This window comes from Gopherus evgoodei, chromosome 1, assembly GCF_007399415.2.
Source record: "Gopherus evgoodei ecotype Sinaloan lineage chromosome 1, rGopEvg1_v1.p, whole genome shotgun sequence".
NCBI classification, from domain to species: domain Eukaryota; kingdom Metazoa; phylum Chordata; order Testudines; family Testudinidae; genus Gopherus; species Gopherus evgoodei.
This window is the reverse complement of record NC_044322.1, coordinates 281148225-281171731: the sequence shown is the minus strand read 5'-3', so window position 1 is coordinate 281171731 and position 23507 is coordinate 281148225. Positions and strand designations below refer to the sequence as shown.

Sequence of the window (23507 nt, the reverse complement as noted above, 5' to 3'; positions counted from 1 at the left end):
AAAATCTAACATTTATTTTTAATCTTGGTGGAAATCAGATAAATGATCAATTCCCTAACCAAGTTTGGCAAGGGGCATCTGGCACACATGGGGCTGGATTCCTGTGGCTCTGGGCAGGTCAGGAACTTTAAGGGTGAACATTCCAAATTAGGAACCAAAACATTCCAGGTGCCTCAGTCTAACTGTAACATGAAAATAAGCAGATGATATCCGCATTTCCATTCCCACCACAAAGCAGGATTAACAGGTCACTTGCTTAACAGAGGTGAAATCTCCAGCTGGCACAGAGCCAGTATAGGACATGTGGCCAGAACTGCACTTCCACTCTAGCAAACCCCAACTGGCAGATCGGCCCCACTGGGGATATTACAAGCCAGTACTATTTGCAGGAGTCCTTCTGGCGGATCCCTATATTGCAACAGAGGAACCCCTACCCAACTCCAGGCTTGAGAGAGCACAGAGACACACAGGCACTCAAGTATCAGAGGGGTAGCCCTGTTAGTCTGGATCTGTAAAAGCTGCAAAGAGTTCTGTGGCACCAACAAATGTACTAGAGCATGAGCTTTGGTGGGTAAATACCCACTTCCTGGGAGGCATGTCAAGCACATCCTGTGCAGTGCCATTAACAATCCTCAAACCACCTAAGCCAACCCCATCCCCAGCCCCTTCCTCATCTGGGCCCAGCAGACCTCAGCCACTCCTGAGGACTCGCCCCAGGCTTGCTGACGACAACAGGGGTGAATTTAGTCTCGCCCCTCTGCAGTTACGCGCCTCGGAGAGAACAGGGATGTGTAGCTAACGCTGGGCTGGGAGCCTGGGAGAGGGGAAGCAGCAAGCTGGCCCCAGGCTTCTGCCTCGGCCGGGTTGGCCCCCTTGCCCCTCCGAGGAGAAGGGGGAAGCTCCCGCCGCAAACCTCAGCTCCCCCCCCCTCACCCCCCAACCGCTGCTCCCTCACCCGGCGAGGGGGCCAGGAGGGGCGCGGCCGAGCACAGGGGCAGCCGCACGGACCGGGACGGGGCCCTGCCTGGAGACTGTTGAGCCGGCGCCGCGCGGGCCCGCTCGAGGCTGGGCGCAGAACGAGAAGCGGCCCCCACTCGCCGCCCCCAGTGCCTCAGTTTCCCTCTGCGCTCGTCCCACGCCCCGGGGGCAAGGAGGAGCCCGCGCGCCCTCTAGCCAGCGGCAGCCCTTGCAAAAGCAACCCCGGCCCAGGGGCTTGGCAGATCCAGGGGCTGGATCCTTCCCGGGCCCGCGCAGTCAAGGAGCTTCCAGCCCCGGCCCCCTCGGCCCGCAGGGTGGCAGCGTTGCGGGGGGGCAAGAAGCCAGCCGAGAAACTCCATTGCCAGCACGGCCCGCGCTCGGCCGCTGCCCAGGAGACTTTGAGCTGAGAGCGGGGTTCACCCCCCTCCAGTCGCTGGGCTGCTCCTGGCCTCTGCCTGCGGCTGCTGTGCACATCCAGGGCCTGGGGGGCTGTCGCTGCACCGACATGGCTGGCGAGCACAGGCTCTTGCTGCACAACGCCCAACAGCTGGTGCTCATCTGCACCAAAGGCGAGAAGTACCTGCTGCAGGCGGGCATGCAAAACCTGGCCGTGCTGGACAATGCCAGCGTGGTGATCGGCAAGTAAGTTCTGCTCTGCGCGCTTGTTCGCTGAGCCCCCGGCAAAGCAAGGTGCTGAACAGGCACCTGGCGTGATTCAGCCAGATCTGCTCTCTGCATTCCTGGGAGCCCTCAGGTTCAGAAAATAAAGTCTGGTGCCGCATCAAGTTATTCCTTACCTCTTTTTAAAAGGCAGATTCTTCAGTTCTGCAGGCTCGCCATCAATTCAGACAGCGACCTGGCATTTTGGAGTGATCAGATGCCACAAGTGCGTTAGAATTGAAAAGGTGGTGTTTTTTAAAAATCTGAATCCACAATAAAATATTCCAAAATCCTTACTCATTGCTAGTTGCTGAAAATAAGGGAAAAATATGTTATTCTTCGTGTTGTGGATTAATTCTGCCGAGAAGAAAAACTGCAGACTGGAATCCAGAATCTTAGCTTTTTAGTCAAGGCGATTCCAGTTTAGAAACAAAAAGTTACTTTGCTGTTTTTAAAAGACAAGCATTGGCTTAAGTGTGCCAGCACATTTGTGACTTAAGTTGCTATGCCTAAAACGTAAGTGTTGGAGTGCTGAAGGTGAGAGGATACACAAACTCTTTTTAAAAGAGTATGCTGAAAAGTAATGTAAATTCTGGAATAATTATATTCTTGATACTTAGAAAATGATTTAGCCTCTATCCTAAAAAAAAGGTAAGCACATAGTTAACTTTATGCAGGAGTGGACACATTGCAGTCTTTACTCAAATAAAAATAAGTATGCAAAATAAGTGTAAAAATAAGTATGCAAGTAAGACTTTACAGGGTCAGGACCTTAAAGCCAACATAAAAAGTAGTGTTATAAGAGGAACAAATCTACATGACAGTATGGACTAAACCAAATTTTGTAACTAGATCCATATAATACCAAGATGATATTTTTAAAAATTCTGAAAGCTCTGTGAAATTTTGTAAAGAGAAATTTTAAAAAGCATAGCTTGTAAGATAATTTAGAAGTCTGGACTTAAAAAAAAGTCTTAATAGTAGTGAAAGAAATATAATGTATATTTTAACTTTGTAAGTCAGTTGTGTTGCTAACTTTTCTTTGACAAACCAGGTCACACTGGTAGTCTGACAAGATGAAAACCTGTCTTTGAAAATCCCAAAATGTAATTAAACATCTTTATAAATGTTGTTGCACATCAAATTGCTGTGACCTCACTGTCTAGGTTCCTAATGTGTCCCCCATCCCCATAGAAGCTGAGCAACAATTCAAAGTTGCATAAAAGCTGAACAGCATTTTAAAATGGCTTAAAATATTTGCTGTGTAGTTCATAAAAAGTCTATCTCCAGTCTGTCTAGACTCTGAGTGTATACTTTTTACATAAAAATAATTGGCTATTGTGTGTGCTGTAAAACTTATGTTGCCTTCTGTTTGGGATGTTTTGTTGTGACTAGGATACAACAAATGTTTGAAGAGATTACTGGATTCTGTTATTATTTATTCAGGGCTTAGACTATTTAATATCAAGGACCTGGCTCTTAAGACTATTAAAAGAAAACACATCAGCTTGTTTGTTGACAATGTAGAAATCAATTATATTTTTTCTTCTAATTTTTTAACTGTCAGTATTGATTTTATTTTCCCCTCTGTGTTGATTTATTTTTGTCTCAGACTATACAACAGGGTGAAAAGGAGATTATGATTAGCTTTAAATTAATCTTTCATAATTTTGACTACCTCAGTCAACATCCCTCTAACTATTCTCTTTTTCAGGCTAGTCTTTCTAGGCAAGTCCTGTCATGTCACTGACCACACTTTCTGCCCTCTCTGGACCTTTTCATTCTCTGCTTTAACTTTAAGTGAAGTAACCTGAACTCAATAAAGTAATTTAAATCAGGATGTACCATTGTTTTTAATATTACATTATTTTCTTTCTCTTTTTAAAATGCTCCCAATCATCCTATTTTCCTTTTTAAACTGCTACTGTGTATTACACAGATGTCTTCAATGACCTGCCTGTGCTGAGTCTCAAGTCTTTTACTCCAGTGGCTCTAATATTGTTGGCGGGAGAGGAAACAATATAGATTTAGGGATGCCAGGTGTCCAGTTTTCGACAAGAACCCTGGTCAAAAAGGGACCCTGATGGCTTCAGTCAGCACCGCTGACTGGGCCGTTAAAAGTCCGGTCGGTGGTGCAGCGGGGCTAAGGCAGGCTCCCTGCCTGCCATCATTCCACGTGCCGCATGGCTGCCAGAAGCAGCAGGTTATCCTCCTTCCAGCTCCTACACGTAGGGGCAGCCAGGGGGCTTCATGTGCTGCCCCCATCCCAAGTGCTGGCTCTGCAGCTCCCATTGGTCAGGAACTACAGCCAATGGGAGCAGTGGGGGAAGTACCTGTGAACGAGGCAGCGTGCAGAGGCACCTGGCCACGGCTCCACATAGGATCAGGAGGGGGGAAATGCCACTGCTTCCGGGAACTGCTTGAGGTAAGCATTGCCGGGAGCCTGCATCCCTGATCCCCCTGCCCCACCCTAACCCCCTGCCCCAGCACTGATCACCCTCCCACCCTCCAAACCCCTCGGTCCCAGCCCGGAGTACCCTCCTGCACCCCAAAACCCTTATCCCAAGCCCCACCCCAGAGCCCACACCCCCAGCTAGAGCCCTCAGATCCTCCAACTCCCTAAACCTCCTGCCCCAGCCCAGAACCCCTCCCTGCACTCCAAACCCCTCAACCCCAGCCCAGAGTCCCCTCTTGCACCCCTAACCCTTCATACCTGGCCCCACCCCAGAGCCCACACCTGCAGCCAGAATCCTCACCCCCTCCCACACCCAACCCCCTGCCCCAGCCCAGTGAAAATGAGTGAGTGAGGGTGGGTAGAGTGAGCGCCAGAGGGAAGGGGGATGGAGGGAGCGGAGCCTCAGAGAAAGGGCAGGGCCTCAAAAGAGGGGTGGGGCAAAGGGTGGGACAGGGATGTTTGGTTTTGTGTGAGTTGAAAGCTGGCAACCCTGTGTAGAATTGCCCCATCACCTCCAAAGCCCATGGAAGCCTCTCCTCTAAAATACCACATGACTGGGGGGAGGGAGTTCAATGACCAGTGTTTGGCCAAGGAAAGTCTATTCTTCCTGGTATCATCCCTAAGCACACCTACAGGAAAATCCGTGTGAGTGTGAAAGCTAACCTTAAATACACCCAACTCTTGCAGATTCCACTCCATGCTGTCTAGATCCTCCAAAGGGGCAAGTGTACCCTTCAGGTGTAGGCAGGGAGGCAATGGCAGCATGGTTCTTCTGGAGGACAAGAATGCTCTGCAGTTACTGACTGCAGGGATGCTGTACGTTTGCTAACCCACACCAGTGCAGTAGTTTTAGATAACTGAAAGAAAATAAAAACTACTGTTAGTCATTAAGCATAATTAATATGATTATTCCCTGGAGGGAAATGATCCCATAGTTGGACTCTCCTTCCAGATGATGTTATGGTATCCGCTCATATTGAGGATACCCCTCCAAGGGAGAGAAACCCTTGTATTAGTAAGAGACAGGTAAGAATATTGGGGGATTTGATTATTAGAAAAATAAGTAGTTGGGTTTCTGAGGCTGGCAAAACCACATGGTATATTGACACCTGGGTGCAAACCTCTCGAGACATGTGGATAGACTTATGGGCAGTACTGGGGAGAAGTTGGTGGTCACAGTACATGTAGGCACTGGTGACATAGGGAAAGGTTGGAGAAAGGTCCTGACGGCCAAATTTAGGATGCTAGGAAACAGATTAAAGTTCAGGACCTCAATTTCTCTGAAATTCTCTCAGTTCCTCAGGCAGGGGTAGTTAGGCAGAACTCAGGGTTTTGATGTCTGGATGAGACAATAGTGTTCAGAGGAGGGATTTATGTTTGTTAGGAACTGGGGAATGTTTTGGAAAAGGAGGAGTGAATACAGGCAGGATGGGATCCACATAAACCAAAACAAAATTAGATTGCTGGCATGTAAAATTAAAAAGGTTGTAGAGGAGTTTTTAAACTGAGGGCTAGGGGAAAGCTGACAGGTGCAGAAGAGCACACTGTTGGGACAGACACATCCCTTAAGATAGGATTAATTGAAGGGGATATTCTATGTCCTAGTAAAGAGGGGAGGATAGAAGTTGATAAAGTACAGATCGTAACTGAAAAGAAACAGTCAGAGGAAAGAGAGTTCCAGTCAAATTCTACTGAGGAAAATAGAAAGGAGCATAAACTCTGGCAAGTTAAGTGTGAAAGTGTAATCAGCCAGGCCAAAAAAGAATTTGAGGAGCAACTAGCAAGAGACACAAACACTAACAGTAAAGTGTTTTTAAGTACATCAAAAGCAGGAGCCTGCCAAACAGTGAGTGGAGGCACTGGATCATCAAGGTGCTAAAGGAGCACTCAAGGAAAATAAGGCTGTTGTAGAGAAGCTAAATTCATTCTTTGCCTCAGTCTTCATCCTGCATCAGTCTTCACATCCAGGGCCGGATTCGGCGGCATGCTTGCGGGAGGTCCGCCAAAGCCGCTGGACCAGCGGACCTCCGCAGGCATGCCGCCAAAGGCAACCTGCCTGCCGCCCTCATGGCGACTGGCAGAGCGCCCCGCGTGGCTTGCCTCCCCAGGCACACGTTTGGCGTGCTGGTGCCTGGAGCCGCCCCTGTTCACATCCTGCAGAGGATGTGAGGGAAATTCCCACAACTGAGCCATTCTTTTTAGGTGAGAGATCTGAGGAATTGTCCCAGGTTGAGGTGTCAGTAGAGGATGTTTTGGAACAAATTGATAAATTAAACAGTAATAAGTGACAAGATCCAGATGGGATTCACCCAAGAGTTCTGAAGGAACTCAAATACGAAATTGCAGAACTACTAACTGTGGTATGTTACCTGTTGCTTAAATTAGCTTCTGCACCAGATGACTAGCAAATAGCTAATGTCATGCTGAATTTTTAAAAAGCTCCAGAGGCGATCCTGTCAAATATAGGCTGGTAAACCTAACTTCAGTTCTAGGCAAATTGGTTGAAACTATAGTAAAGAACAGAATTATCAGACACATAGATGAACACAGTATGTTGAAGAAGAGTCAAGGAAATCATGCCTCACAAATCTATTAGAACTATCTGAGGAGGGTCAACAAGCATGTGAACATGAGTAATCGAGTTATTATAGTGTATTGGGACTTTCAGAAAGCCTTTGACAATGTCCCTCACCAAAGGATCTTAAGGAAAGTAAGCAGTCATGGGATAAGAGGGGAGGTCCTCTCATGTATCAATAACTGATTAATCGAGTGGAAACAAAGGATAGGAATAAATGGACAGTTTTCACAGTGGAGAGAGGCAAATAGCAGGCTCCCCCAAGGGTCTGCATGGGAACAATACTGTTCAACATATTCATACGTGATCTGGAAAAAGGACTAAACAGTGAGGTGACAAAGTCTGCAGACAATACAAAATAACTCAAGATAGTTAAGTCCAAAGCTGACTGCAAAGAGTTTCAAAGCTCATAAAACTGGGTGACTGGGCAACAAAATGGCAGATGAAATTCAGAGTTGATAAGTGCAAAGTAATGCACATTGGAAACCATAATCCCAACTATACATACAAAATGATGGGGGTCTAAATTAGCTGTTACCACTCAAAAAAGAGATCTTGGAGTCATCTTGGATAGTTCTCTGGAAACATCCACTCGATGTGCAGCGGCAGTCAAAAAAGCAAACAGAATGTTGGGAATAATTAAGAAAGGGATAGAAAATAAGACAAAAAAAGTATCATAATGCCACTATATAAATCCCTGGTATGCTCAAACCTTGAATACTTTGTGCAATTCTCGTCTTCCCATCTCAAAAAAGATACATTAGAAATGGAAAAGGTACAGAGAAGGGCAACAAAAATCACTAGGGGTATGGAACAGCTTCCATATGAGGAGAGATGAAAAAGACTGGGATTTTTCAGCTAAGAAAAGAGACAGCTAAGGGGGGATATGACAGAGGTCTATAAAATCATGAATGGTGTGGAGAACGTGAATAGGGAAGTGTTATACCCCTTCACATAACACAAGAACCAGGAGTCACCCAATGAAATTAACAGGTAGCAGGTTTAAAACAAATATAAGAAAGTATTTCTTCATACAGTGCACAGTCAACCTGTGGAACTCATTGCCCGTGTATGTTGTGAAGGTCAAAATTATAACTGGGCTTAGAAAAGAATTAAATAAGTTAATGGAGGATAGGTCTGTCCATGGCTATTAGCCAAGGTGGTCAGAGATGCAACCCCATGCTCTGGGTGGCCCTAAACTTCTGACTGCCAGAAGCTGGGACTGGATGACAGTGCATGGGTCACCTGATAAATTGTTCTGTTCATTCATTCTGAAGAATCTGCCACTAGAAACTATCAGAAGACAGGATATTAGACTAAAGGGACCAATAGTCTGACCCAGTATTGCTATTCTTGTGGCCATGAAATTTTGTCAAAAAAATGGAAAGGTCAGTTATCGAGTGAGATTTGGCGGGGTGGTGGTGGTGGTGGTGGTCTTGCAATGGTCAAAATTAGTATGTCTGACAGGTTGAGTGGAAAATGACAAGGACCTGAATGTCTGATGAGGAAGAAAAATGTATTGATATAAAATAGCTCATCCAAGTGAAAAATGTAACCTTGTAATTGGCCAAATTGCATAAGACCTCAGGTAATGTGCTTTCGAGCTGCCAGCTCAGCAAATTAAAGCTGCCTGAGCAGAGCTGTCTCATCTGCACCAAATATACAGAGAGGAAAGCTAGCTACTTTTGGGACTGCGCACCGTGTCTGGGTACACTTGGTAAGATTCCTGTAATGGTCACAGCATTTTCAAGGCAAGAATACCACTAAATTCATTCATGGAGATTGGAACAAGGGAACTGCAATGTACATTCAATTGTACTAAAGGCCATCAGACCAAGGTCTTAAATCTTACACATAATATACCATTTTGTTGCCAAACGAAAAGTGTCAGTTAATGATTTCTCTTGTGGCAAAAAGAAAATCAATGTTTTGGTCATGTTTAAAATATATTTTCTCTCTCTCTGTTATAATATACATATATATGGAAGACAGGATACTGGGCTAGATGTCCATTGGTCTGACCTGGTACGGCCATTTTTTTCTTCTTACATTCTTATTTCAGTAACATAAGAACAACTTGAGGATACTGTTGCTTTGGTAATAAGAGTACGCTGGGCTAATGAATACATTGGCATTTGTCTTTGAGTTACAGGATACACACAGATATTACTTCATAAACAGGGCCCACAACTTATCATCCTAAGAGAACAATGGTGGCAGGGCATGGGAATGGGCCAGGCTTCACAGTCACCTTGAGGTCCACTGGATTTCCTCATAGATCTCAAGGCATCCACATGATTAGCAAACAATCTTCCCTATCCATTTTCAGAGTCCTGCAAACAATGACCCCATCACATCTCTGAAAGAGTGATGATTCAGGAGCTCCTAAGTACAACTTGCTGAGTTTGCTTTTTAAACAAACTCACTCAGACTTGTTTGCACCTTGTTTGTTTTTGCAGAGATGGCTGTATAAAAGCTGTAGGCCATGCAGATGCTATTCACCAGCAATTTTCAGAAGCATCATTTGAAAAAATTATTGACTGTTCTGGGAAATGCATATTGCCAGGTTGGTGTATTTTCTTCCTGTTAATGCTGCACATCAGAATGGGTGAACATGTGTATAGACAAAGTACAGGTTCCTCAGTTACTCAAACACTCCCCAAGCTTCTTTTCTTTGTACAGTGCAAGCCATACATAAGTTATGCCCTTGGGTATTTGAGCAACTAACCCCTTCCTTCACGTCATCCCCAGGCAGTTGAGACAATTTACAGTGCCTTTGCTCCCCTCTGGAGGTTCAGCTTGAATCAGATGAAGGGCAGTGCCTTCTTGGTTCAGAGACCAATTCTTTACAACTCTGAGGAGGCCCCTTAGACTACTTCTCTGGCTAGCTAAAATGCTTGTTGAAAAGTCTATTCATTTGGGCCTGTTTACTTTTTCATTTTCAGCTGTTCTTTCTCCTTGGGTTATTTAATCTTCTGTTGGCCAATTTTTTGTTTGGCAGAGTGACTGGCTCTCTCTCAGCCACCTATTTGTTTTCTCTGTTATTTTAACTTCTGTAAAGTGCCCAGATATAAAATACTATGAATATCTCTTTTATGTAATACTTTAAGGCCTAGATTGGGCCTTCAACTGGAGCCCTGAATAAGGGGCAGCATGTAGCTATTTCCACCCCTCACCCTGTCCTGGAACAGTCCAAGCAGGTAATTGTGACTATAAAGGGTCACACAAGGCTATTCCTGGCTTCCCTCTTGCTCTAGGGGAAAGGAATCTGAGGAGGATCCGCAGATTATAAGGGCAGAAGGGACCATCATGATTATCCAGTCTGACCTCTTGTATAATACAGGCCATAGAACTTCCCTGAATTAATTCCTGTTTGAACTAGAACATATCTTTTAGAAAAACACCCAGTCTGGATTTTAAAATTGCCAGTGATGGAGAGTCCACCACAACTCTTGGTAAATTGTTCCAATGGTTAATTATCCACTACTCTCCTATTCCAACAACAAGTTACTTCCTACTCCATGCTCGCTCAGGTGAGTTGGTTGACATACTGAAGGGGCAGAGTCAAAGCTCCACAAATTCCCCACCCATTTTGTTCCCCTCCCTGTCTACTCATGGAGCCTACTGTCCCCGCCCAGCACACAGCCTGGTGATTTGAGTCAAACTCAATGGGACTTAGGTGCTTCTGAAAATTTTACACAGTATAAAGTAAATCAAATGTCTTGTATTTATGAACTGGCATTTAAGCTGCTAGACGTGTTCTCTGACACGGACTCTGGCACTCACCCAGACTAATTTCATAGTCTTTACACAGGAAAAGCTCTCACTCAAGTCAGTGGTCTATTGCTAGGATAAGTGTCACAGGATTAAGCCCAATATATGCATCTTGCCCTTTTAAAGGGACATCAGCATGAAATCTAGTTGGTGGGTTTGAAGTGAGTTGAAATTATTTCAGTGTATACACCTCCTTGTAAGTCCTCATGCCAATTTTTCTGTTTTTAAGAAATGTTTCTCTCCTGTTACTGTGTGAAAGACCCAGACAAACAAAATGAGAGAATGACTGACAGACTTACTATACAGGAGAAACAGTTTAACTCTACACCAAGTGCTGCCTGACAGACTAAAACACCCTGAAAAAATATTTTTTTCTTGCATATCTTCATTATAGTAATCAGAGGTGTCTTTTGCAATAATATAAGGTAAAAACATTTTTCAAACAGAAGTATGGCATGGTATGGGTTTTTTCTTCAGTTGATACTGTCGCTTTAATTTGCTTGCACTTTCTCAAGTTTTTCTTTTCCCCAAACAATGAAATTTTGCAATGTGTATTTATTTTATTATTGTTGGGGTTTTTTTTAGGTTTGGTAGATGCACATACCCATCCAGTGTGGGCTGGTGACAGGGTTCATGAATTTGCAATGAAGGTAATTTCACATAATTACAGAGTTCATACATAACCATCTCTGCTTTCTCTACACTTCTATTTCTCATCTCTGGAAAGTTAGATCAGTTACATCATATGTAATTTAGGATGGGAGAGGAAGCAATGGCTTTTGGAGACCAAGACGAAAGAGAGGGAGTTGAAGCCAAAGGAAAAGAGATGGGGAAACAAGGAGCAAGAGGAAGAAGGAAAGAGAGAGCAATCCAGTGGCGGAGGGGAAATGAAATAGGGGAGACAGAAGTAAGACAGAACAAAACATATAGAAGGGAGATAAAATGAAAGTGAGGAAAATGAGAATGAAATTGGGAAATGGAAAAAAAATGAAGAGATTAAAGAAATGAAAACAATATAAATGGTGAAAATTATTTTATTTACTCATACACCTAGAATTTGTTTCTGATGTAACCCAAATGGGGGTATGGGATAGAGATGAGGGCCTAGGGTGGATTGCCAGAAGTTTGCATTATGGATGGGGAGGCTGGAAATCCCAAGTGGACGTGGTTGAGTCTGTATAGGATGGAGGAAATGCAAGCACCTGAATGGCTTTGGAATAAAATGTTCCCAGCTCTGCAGTGCTTGTTGTTTCTGTGACATGTTATGTTTTTGGAACATCAGTGTATGATTTCAAATTGAGGGTGGGGTTGGGGGTTAATTTATGGCTGTTTATCTATATGTTACTGAGATTGTAAGGTCTTTGGGGCAGGAACTGTCCCTTACTCTGTTTGTACAGGGTCTAGCACAGTGCAGCTCCATTCTCTGTTGGCCAACAGGAAACAGTGTAATAAACATGATTAATATTTAATAACGGGGTGTCACACCGGGTGCAGTATTACGCACCTGTAATCCCAACTACTTGGGAAACTAAGGCTGGCGGATTGCTCAGGGGTTCTGGGCTGCAGTGCACTATGCCAGTTGGGCATCTGGTGCCACTGACAGCCTGGCCAGCAGGTGGCTGAGTGACTGGCTAGAACATAAATGACATGTTGTGATCGGGCACTCTTTCTGTGAGGGCTGATGGATCAATTGATCAAGGTGAATAAGGGTATCATGTGATGCTGTTAAAAGAGAGATGAGAGCTGCTATGTAACTGATTCCATGGGAGGGAAAGACAGGGAGGGATAATTTAATCATGATACAAGCTGGCATCACAGCATGGTGAAAGGGCCTCCTATGACTTTATCCTGAGTCCCCTCCAAAATCCTAAAGCTGGTCCTGCTAAAAAATGATAAAGTTCAGGTAATACAACTGCTGGGTAAAACCATGTCTATGGTAAAATAGACAACAAAACCGATAGCAATAAATACTTTGGGTGGGCCAAAGTCCAGTTCATTGTGTCTTCTTTCTTCCTTTCTCCGTTCCCCTTGTCCCCTTTTTAAAAACCACACAAGTTACAATGAGATATGCATTCTAGGTTTTGCCTTTAAATCTGCTTTAAGAAAGGGGATTTGATGTTCTAAAGCAGTTTCTCAACCTTTTAGGTACCAGGGACCAGCTTGCTCACTTCCTAAACTGTATCAGGGAGATCTCAAGGACTGGCACCGGTCTCTGTAGACTGGTTGTTGAGAAACGCTATTCTAAATTACATCACTCCTTTCTGCAATTCTTCTATCTCTGGAGATGGTTCTGTGCAACCTAAGCATCAGACACAGTCCTGCCCTCCTACAATGGACACTCTTGTCTCAGTTTTTTGGCTGGTGGCTTTTACTGGAACAGGCTGTGTTTAATCCAACTGAATGCACAACTGGGAGGAAATACTTATTTCAGCACTGAAATAGGTTTTTTTTTTTTTTTTTTTTTTGCAGCATGACATCACTGCCAGAGTCTTTTCGGGGGCAGATTCAGCACTGATGCAGGGAACTTGTCTCCCTATTTAGTCCTCTATATGATCTAAGGCAACCACGAGTGCTGCCCTTGCTTGTGCCTTGTGCAATGGCAGTGAGACAGAATTTCTATGTCATTAGCCCACCCCAAAACACCAGCTGCTCCAGTTGGTGCAGTTGTCCATAGTGCTGTCTCTCAGGTAGACAGTCTCCTGCCATGGAGGTATTCTTATGCATTGCTTTGGCTGGCACAAAGGGACCACGGCCCAGGGGTGAATTTCCCTATTACCTTTTCTCATCAACTTCATCTCCACTTCAGTTCCTTTTTTCCCCATGAAAATGAATTTGTGATGGCAGGCCAGACTAGGGCTGATAACCACTTCCGGACTCAGGGGAAGGAAATCTTCAGGAAGATCCCTTTCTGAAGTTTCCCCCTCATAGTTCCATCACTGGGATGGTTTTTTTTCTATCCCCTCTCCACTGTGGATTAGGCCAGATGCACCTTGCAGAATCCCTTGAAGAAGGTGAATAGAATACTCATGTTTAAAAGAGAATTTTGTTCTTAGCTGGCAGGTGCTTCCTACATGGATATTCATCAAGCTGGAGGGGGAATACATTTTACTGTGGAACACACCCAGAAAGCCTCAGAAGAGGAGTTGTTCAATACTTTCAGACACCGACTGCTGCGTATGCTCAGAGCAGGAACCACTTTGGCCGAATGCAAGAGTGGATATGGTTTAAACCTAGAAACCGAGCTTAAAATGCTTAGGGTGATTGAACAGGCTAGACGGTTACTGGATAGCAACATTTCCTCTACGTACTGTGGAGCTCATTCTGTGCCTAAGTAATGTGATTTATTTTGTTCTTGTTCTTCTAAACAATATTACTCTCATATTATTTCATAAAACATGAGTGCAGCTCCTGAGTGAATAAACTACGAATTGGTGGCAGATTATACAGAAATAAATGAGGAGCAACAGTGCCAGGTTGGGGGTGAAGGAAGCTGCAGCAGAATTTGGCTTCCTCACACAGTTTGTTTGGCAGTTTTGAGGGTTCATTTTTTGTTCTCCCCAAAATGGCAACAAAGTGTACAGTATTAGAAATAACAGCATTCAACAAAATAATGCTTTCCTAAACTGAATGTAGAAGTAAGTGAGGGAGCGTCCTGATGTGGTGATGGTCAGTTATGAAAAAAGCCAGACTGTAAGGTTTAAACAGAAATCAACTGGATTCAGCCAATGGGTATGTAGCCATCCTTTGCGGTTACCCACTCCAAGCTGTATGGAAGTTTTCAGGAACTCCTTTTCAGAAAGTCTTTCTGTTGAATTTGCCACTGCCATCAGGCCTTAAGCTGTCTGGTTTTCATTTTAACCAACCAAGAGAAAACAATATTATAATACTTAATCATCAGAAATTTTAGTATAACAACAAATGTGCTTCCATTCAACCAGTTAAGCACTGTATCCTGTGAGTGAGTGTGAGCCCAACATTTAGGTGTTACTGCCAACAGGAAGAGCACTCTGGTTATCTAAATCGGATTATTAGCACGCATTCTGGTAGGTCAAGAGAGGTCCAACTGTAGTATATTAACAAAACAACCCACTATTTCTCCTTTAGTAGTTTTTTTTAAATTTATTTTTATTTCCAGTGAAAAAGATAGCTACTTGGGTTTATGAGACTTCACTGTATTATGGAGTTAATGTCATAAAGAATGTCAGCAGATGTCCTGGACAAATGGTCTTGGACAAATAAAAGTAGCACATTTTGACAAACTGAGAAGTGGGCCTGGTGAAAAACAGACATGTAACAGAAGAATACATAAAACTGTAGAAATCATGCACAACAGTGTCCTAAAATGATGCACCTCCCAGAACTCACTGCACAACAGCACCTACCCATCTCCCATTACATTCATGTCAGTTTCTCCTGCTTTAATCAATCAATACCCTATTTCTCCTAGGTTTAGTATGTTCTTAAATTTCTCATAAGAAGTTTTTAAGGATGGACCGGGGGGGGTGGGAATTTTATTTTTTTAATCAGAATTTTTAAACCAATTTTTTTCATTTCTCTTCGGTGGGTTTTCTGGTGTTTGTTTTTAAACCTGGAGAATTTTGACCAAAATGGTCAAAGTGCCATTTTTTGTCAAAGACATTTTTTTTAACAAAATCATTTCAAGCAGCTCTACAAATTAATCAGCAATAGTTTACCTCAGAATACACCAGGTGTTATGCAGATATGAACTCTCATTGTCAACATGTGCATAGGTTCAGCCTCAGGGTCTGATTCTGCCCTCTGATGATGTAAATCAGGTCTAATTTCAAAGAAGATACACTGCTGTAAACCAGAAGAGAATCAATCAAGCCCTGAGTTTCAGAAATGAGAAAATCATCAATTTTTATTGTCTGAAGCCAAATCAGTACATGGCACAGTCTATGGTGACCCAGTTTTGTAGGGTGACCAGATAGCAACTGTGAAAAAACGGGACAGGGGATGAGGGGTAATAGACTCCTATATAAGAAAAAGTCTCAAAAAATGAGACTGTCCCTTTAAAAATGGGACATCTGGTCACCCTACAGTTTTGGCTTCTTAAGCATTCCTTCAGTTTTGTTTACAATTCAGTGCCTCTAGAAATTTCCAGTTCCCAAATTCTGCAGATTTTCTCAGGTCCAGACCTCAAATGCTTTAGACCCTCTGTATACACATAAAAGGATACTCTGTAAGTGATTTTTAGTGGCTGTTAAAACTGTTGTCTTCCAAGACATCTATCTCAGTTCATGCCATGTTTCTTTCGCCCTTATATTCCACAAAAAAAGGTGCAGTTATGTATAAATTATAGAAACTTTTAAACAGAGATAAAGAACTAATCTCAAAACCACGGTCTTTATTTAAATCCTTGCACTTTTATACACGTCTGTTATAAAACAGAACTTATCCGTTGCTCTCCTTGATCATTCTTAATTATACAGATGTAGAATAGACCACTCCTACAACACTCCTTAGGTTAATATAACCAAATCAAAATCTTATCATAAATCTTATGACCTTAAACCATTTCAAAATCATTTTCCTTAGTCCAGAGCAAAACTGGCATAATACCACCTAGTGACAGTGAGAAATGCTCATTAAAACCTTCTAGAGCTGTCACAGTAGCTGTTACAATGCAACTGTGTAACATCCAGTTAAAAGTCATGTTCATGCCAGTTTCTACATTTGTGTTACTGTAGTATCACATCACAAATTATGACCCCTAATGGCAGAAACATCATCAGAGGTTCTTTGCACCAACGGTATAACCAACTGTTGTGTTTTTATAGCAAGTCTTGCAATATTTGATATTTTCCAGGTCCCGGAATCATGAGATTCTCAGCCTTTTTCTTTTTATTGAGTTTCCAGCCTTCATGCTTACAAAGAAAAGTTGGGAAATGTAAAGGCTCAAAACCCAGAAGGAAAATAAAAATCTACCATCTTATTTTAATCGTGATTTTTAAGTCAATCTCATGATTTTTGGGATGCCTGGCTCATGATTTTTGAACATTTAAGGTCAGCAATATTTTCCAGACTGGGTAGACACTTTGAAAGTGAATTCCAGTGCTGTTTATTAGAACGATGGCAGTATTTCAGTGTATCTTTTGGAGGCATTACAGCAAGTAGAACAAAAAGAGTGGAATCATACTTGTCTTCCCTCCCTTTTCTAAAGGCTCTAGAGTTAATCTTTAATCCACTTTCCTCCACAAACTGCTGAGCCAAAGGAGGAAAAGAGAGAAGGCTGGACAAGGCAAAAGCCAAATCAACCCCAACAACTGTTTCAACAAGTGAAGAAAAGAGGCAATAGGTTAGATCAGGGGTCGGCAACCTTTCAGAAGTGGTGTGCCGAGTCTTCATTTATTCACTCTAATTTAAGGTTTTGCTTGCCAGTAATACATTTTAATGTTTTCAGAAGGTCTCTTTCTATAACTCTATAATATATAATTAAACTATTGTTGTCTGTAAAGTAAATAAGGTTTTTAAAATGTTTAAGAAGCTTCACTTAAAATTAAATTAAAATGCAGAGCCCCTCAGGCTGGTGGCCAGGACCCAGGCAGTGTGAGTGCCACTGAAAATCAGCTTGTGTGCTGCCTTTGGCACGCGTGCCATAGGTTGCCTACACCTGGGCTAGATTCTGTTCTGGTTCACAGCCATGCAACCTCATCTGTAAATGTGAGCAGAATTTGACCCCTTCACATTACTGCCATTGTAAAACTCCGACAGACAACTCCAAACATCAAACATATATAGCATGTGTACAGGACTGGTGCACTGTTGTTTTTGTTTGTTTTACAGTGGCTGAATTAAGGGAAGAGATGTCACTGTAGGTCTTTAGCCTCAGTAGCTATCATTATTATTTATCTCTCTCAAAGGTACAAAGAAATAAAAAGCCCTATATAGCTTTCTTTAAAAGGCCATTACTGACCTCCCATAGGCAATCATCACATATCAATGACATTCTAAAGTGGTTGTGACAGTCACAGCAGCATAGTCCCTTGCTGGAATGCCTCGATAAGACAAAACCAGCTCTCTGTGACTGTGAAGGACCTAAAAAAAAAAAAAAGAGAGAGAGAAGTAAATTTAAAGTCAGTTTTTTGCTGAATGCCCCTGTTGGCTTTGATATTTCAGGTCTCTACCACTCGAGTTAATGATTTTTTTAAAAAAGTGTCTGTTAAGTTGCTTTTAAGGATAAAATTTAAGCAGTTCAGAATGTATAAATAGAGAAGTAGAAGATTATTTTTTTCAGGGCAAAAAAAATTGGTTGGCATCTAAAGAAATCTGGCTTACAAATAAGAGGATATAGCATAATCCTTTAAAAAGGATATTAGAATTAAGTCATGTTTGTGTTATATGAATTACAATATTTTTCCTCTTGCATTGTTGTTTTTAAAATTTAAATAATAACTAAGCTTAAAAACAAGGCAGCAATTGAAGTAAAATTCAGTGGCGTAGAAATGTTCAGAAACATCAACAAAGATAAAAATATATGGTCAGCTGTATTTTTGTCATATGCTAAATGTCTGAGGATTTTTTCATATGTATGCCTTTTAAAACTAATATAATTATTACATACATTAATTACATAGAAGGTTCAAAGACTAAATCATTCTGTGTCTTTGTAACATTTTCTTTTCATTAGAGGGAAAAATGCTACTGAAGCCACAGATGACATTATCAATAACCATCTCCCTAAACTAAAGGAGCTGAACCTAAGTGGTGAAATACATGTTAATAACATAGATGTGTTTTGTGAGAAAGGTGTCTTTGATCTGAATTGTACCAGAAGAATTCTTCAGGCTGGAAAAGAGATAGGGTTACAGATTAACTTCCATGGTGATGAACTCCATCCAATGAAATCTGCAGAGGTACTTCTTCATTCTGTATGCATTTAAGCCATTTTTGCTTTTGACTTGCCTTTGGGAGAACTGATGCTTTGAGAGATTTACAATATTCCAAATCAATATGTTGTTCTAGAAAAGTATGATAGTTTGTGAAATAAATCAAAGTACCACCAATGTGCAAAGTTGATGAGTTAAAGATGTGAAACCCTTGATCTTTACTGATAACTTGTCTACTGGCTTTTCAAATATTGACTTAGCTTATCCTCTGGTAGTGAGGTCAATAGGAAAGATGGATATCTGTGACCCTGTTCATTACTGGTACAAAGTATAGTTTTGATACACTACTTTAAAAATATTTATTTTTTCCTCAGTCATGCAGTTCATATCTTCCCAACAGTACAGACATTCCCATTGGCAGCAGCAAATAACAGCAATTCTGTAAAGGGGTGTCAGAGTCCATATTTCGTCATCATTTGAGTAGTGCCTCCTTTTAATCCTCCCTCATTAGTCTGCCAAAGCTTAATTTTGTTGTATTTGGAGAAGATCAGTCTGGACCAATATAGAATTCTATACAGTGGGTAGCTCTAGAATTGCATAGGACAGTTTCTTCATTTGCATAAGAATATCAGTTTCTATCAACTCTCTTCTGCACAAAAACTCTTTATAATTTTATCTATAATTATACAATTGTTTATATTCATTGAGTCAGTTAAAATTCTGTTCAAGGCATCAGCCTGACCAGATTCTTTTGATTACAGTTAAAAAGGGGTTAATAACTTTAATAACTTCATGAAAGCTTTACTGCAGTAAAATTTGTCTTAAAATTATTTATTCTTTAGAGATCACTCTTTGAATTTTTTTAACTAGTGTTTTGTAAATAGGCCTTAGGTAGCATCCTAATGAATTTTCTGTCCAAGCAGATTGATAGTAAGAACATAGCTTCAGTGATTCCTTGGTATCTGTTAGTAATTTTTCCGTTAAATCTTTTGTGATAATCTGCTTAGCTCGGAGGTGAACTAGGAGCCCAGGCTATAAGTCACCTGGAAGAAATTAGTGATGAAGGCATCGCTGCAATGGCAAGTGCAAAGTGTGCGGCTGTCCTTTTACCAACCACTGCCTACATGCTGAGGTAATGCCATTTTGACAGATTGGAAATGACAGCCAAAACTAACAGCAGGAGCATTCTTTGGGCTCAAGAGTCTCATATTTCAGAAGGTTCTTATCTTCCTTAACTCAGTCAGGGACCACGGAAAATGGCCACACCTGTGAAGGAGGCTAGATGGGCCTCCACACATCTTATTTACTATGAGGTCCCATAAAATCTAGTCAATGCCCTATTTCTGAGATGCACTCAGATGAGTCCCCAGCAACCTATCAACAATTGGTCTTAACCTATCTGATGCATTAACTAAAGCAGCTAGGCATTAACTGAAGATGTCACCTTGCAAACTGGATTTTTCGGTAATCCAAATTTTATTTGCAGTATGTACATTTGCTCATTTGTGAAAGTTTCTTCTATATCTGACTTGAAGAAATGGACCACTTATTGCCTAACAAGCTGAAAGAGGTGCACGTAAAATTTTAGCAATTTTGTTTAATTTTTACCCAGGCAACATCAGATATTTTCTCAAAAGCTCTGTTTGCTTTTGACAGATATTTAACATACAGATCCATAAACACCAATTAAATGGGCAACTTCTTTGTGTCCACAAGTGTATGTCTACACTGCAATCGGGAGGTGTGACTGCTCTGAGGAAGTGTGATTGCAGTGTGATAGGCGAGCCCAAGCTAGCTTTTGATTGAGTGAAGCTGCAGCAGCATGGGTGGTGGCATGGGCTAGTCACCTGAGACCCTGAGGATGTACTTGAGCAACAAGCTCAGGCTGCCACAGCTTCCCTACTCTTGTTATTTGAGCTGGCTAGATCAAAGGTAGTTCATCTTTGCCTGAACATGCGCAGCTGAACCTCCAAATTGCAATGTGGACAAATCCTAGATTAACCAACAAGGAACTGAAAATCAAAATCAAACAATAGCTCCTTTGTTGTGTCAGAGAAGCATTTGAATTGGATTGTTGTGTATCACCTTTCCATTCTCATACAAAAACTCTCTGTGATTCTGCCAAGAAGCCAGATTCAGGATTGAGGAAGTCATTTGACTAGCTAATATAGGGCCAGACCCTCAGAGGCACTCTGCACCAGAAAAAGGGTCTGATACTGAGAAGTGGGGAGTACCTCCAGTAATGTGCTCAACATCTTCACCTCCTTTTGTCTTCATTGGCAGAGTAGTCGGGAGTACGTAGCACCTCACAGGATCAGGCACCCAAAGCTCTCACTGGCTGCACTGAGAATTGTAGTTGTTCGGTACTTCACAGGTTTGGTTCGAAGATTCCAAGCTGTGTAGCTAAATTGTAGGACAACAAACTTAGAGTTTGACCTTTGTTAGCAGCTCTTTGCTCCCTCAGATCTGTGCATCCAAGAAATATGGAAGGGGAAGTGAATAATGAAACCACCAGCACCTAAATGACGAGTCAGGTCTTTTATATCACTGCACTAATTTGAGAGTGGCTGCAACCAAAATTATAGCAGCTTCAAAATCACAAGGTACCAATTCCAGCTATAAAATCAATGGAGTGGGTAGCTGATAGCAGAATTTGGCTTCTGGTTTCCAAAGTGATTAGTGAATCTGGTTACACCCTGTATACAAACCCAATAATACATGGAATTTTTCCTGGTGTAATTCAAAGCGTAACAGCTAAATGTACTGTACTGACAAATCTATTTTTTTCCTAGACTGAAGCAACCTCAAGCAAGGAGAATGTTAAAAGAAGGGGTTATAGTTGCTCTTGGCAGTGATTTTAACCCTAATGCGTACTGTTATTCAATGGTAAGCCATGCTTAATGCATATTACTGCACACAAAATGGTTAACAGTCTTCTACTGTCACAACACACGAGCAGTTCTTGCTCTGTTAAAGGGAGTCTTCTTAAAAACAAGACAGAAGATCAGATCCTCAGCTTAGATGAATTACACCTGCCGAGGATCTGACTCAGAGTATTTTCTCCAGACATGCCTCTCAGGTCAAGAGGCTCACTTTTTTCACATCTGCTTTGGGAGGCTTGGCCAGTTATGGAGGAGGAAGGAGTATCCTGTGTTCCCAGTTCTTGTTTTGGAATGGACAAGATGCAGGAGACCAGTTACCTGTGTCAGCCTGCTTGGGGGCTCTGGGCCTCCCCAGCATTACACAATAGGCAGAGACCTAGTTGCATTATTGGTAATTCCTGTTTTCCCCTTTATTTTTGTATTAGCCCATAGTAATGCACTTGGCCTGTGTAAACATGAAAATGTCAATGAATGAGGCTTTAGCAGCTGCCACCATTAACGCAGCTTATGCTCTTGGAAGATCCGATATGCATGGCTCCATAGAGAAGGGCAAACAGGGAGATCTCATTATCATTAATTCATCAAGGTACGTACAGTATTTAAATTGTTGTTTAAAACCTAATTTAACATAAGGGGCCTGATTTGCCACTGCATTGCACCTTGTGGAGTCACTTACAGCTGTACTTTAGTAGCATTTTACACTGGCTTTGCACTCATTTTCAGTAGGTATAAACTCCAGTGGAGAATATGGACCAGGATTTTTAAGATTAGATACTCATAAACCCTAATACCACAACTATTTTGAAAGCACTTATTACATGGAAGCAGTGCAAGGAATTCTGTACTGATTTGTGCATCTGTAGCTTACTGTCTTACTATAATACTGAGACAAAGGATCAAAACATACTACTTGCTTCTCGTGATTCAGGCTGGCCAATTTGTTCAATGTATGCTCTGTATGTGATCTGCTTTTGTGAAAATATTGATATTACATAAATGTTTTACTGTCTTTTTAGATGGGAGCACTTGATTTACCAGTTTGGGGGACATCAAGAATTGATTGAGTATGTTATTGTTAAAGGAAAAGTTATCTACAAAAATGAAAGTGTTATGGGCTACTAAGTACTTACTGAAAGATGGTGATAATTTAGAAGGATATTAACTGAAAATGATACTGAAGGGTTTCAGTTACCCAAGAGCAACAGACAACTTGGATTTATATTTTACTGGTACATTATTTGTATGCTCAGCTTACTTGCTCTACATTGAAATAAACTTTATTAAACATTTCCACTCAACCCTTGTTCATAGCAAATGCAAACCTATTATTTATACCTTTAACATAAGACATTCTTGAAACAGAGACATGGAACAAAGAGAACAAAAAAACCCTACAAAGGCAATGAGCTAGTGTTCAGATTCAGTTCAAATTTATAGGCTAGAGTGGAGGTCAAAGGATTAATCCAGGATAAAGTTTGGAATCAATGCTGCCAAAATCTTGCAAGCAGTTCTCATAGGCAGTAAACCACAAATGCAGGAGTCTTGTGAGCTCAGCTGATGTCTGAATATTTGTCATGTTGAAAGTCAGAAAAAGATTTCCACAATCTGGAGACAGACTTTCCCAAAACAGCTGTTCTGATGTACTTTAGGCTGAATCTGAACTGAAATACATGTTTGTGAATGCTGACCTGAGTTTATAAGCCTTTTGTGATAGTGGGTTGATCATGAATATAATGATCCTCCAACTCAGGCTAATTTTAAGTGGTTTGAAGGTTTGGGTTTCCTTTGTGGGGGCATCTTTCCCTTCCTCTTTGTAGGTTTCGGAGGCTTGCATACTCATTTGGCGACATTTACAGACTATTATATCCTATCATACCTCCATCCGCAACTTCAAGACCTTTGTGTGGCTTCTTCATATAAAAAATATGCACATACATGCTCCAGGTTCGCCCCTCACATAGACTACAGTATGTAGAGGAGAGAGCAATACAGCCAGCAGTCTAAGCTAGGGGTAGGCAACCTATGGCACTTGTGTCAAAGGTGGCACGCGAGCTGATTTTCAGTGGCACTCACACTGCCTGGGTCCTGGCCACTGGTCCAAGGGGCTCTGCATTTTAATTTAATTTTAAATGAAGCTTCTTAAACATTTAAAAATCCTTATTTACTTTACATACAATAGTTTAGTTATATATTATATACTTATAGAAAGAGACCTTCTAAAAACGTTAAAATGTATTACTGGCACGTGAAACCTTAAAATAGAGTGAATAAATGAAGACTCGGCACATCACTTCTGAAAGATTGCTGACCCCTGGTCTAAGCCATCATATGCA

General features: G+C 41.8%; 1 protein-coding gene across 1 annotated transcript; it reads left to right on the top strand.

Annotated features, from left to right (window-relative positions):
- Positions 1-1483: 1483 nt before the first annotated feature.
- Positions 1484-22305, top strand: AMDHD1 (amidohydrolase domain containing 1). The gene is made up of 9 exons (XM_030553909.1): positions 1484-1620; positions 9128-9234; positions 11028-11092; positions 13496-13773; positions 18094-18319; positions 19300-19424; positions 21085-21178; positions 21600-21760; positions 22191-22305. The coding sequence occupies exons 1-9, from the start codon at positions 1484-1486 to the stop codon at positions 22294-22296; spliced, it is 1299 nt and encodes a 432-aa protein (XP_030409769.1). The 3' UTR covers positions 22297-22305.
- The last annotated feature ends 1202 nt before the right edge of the window (positions 22306-23507 follow it).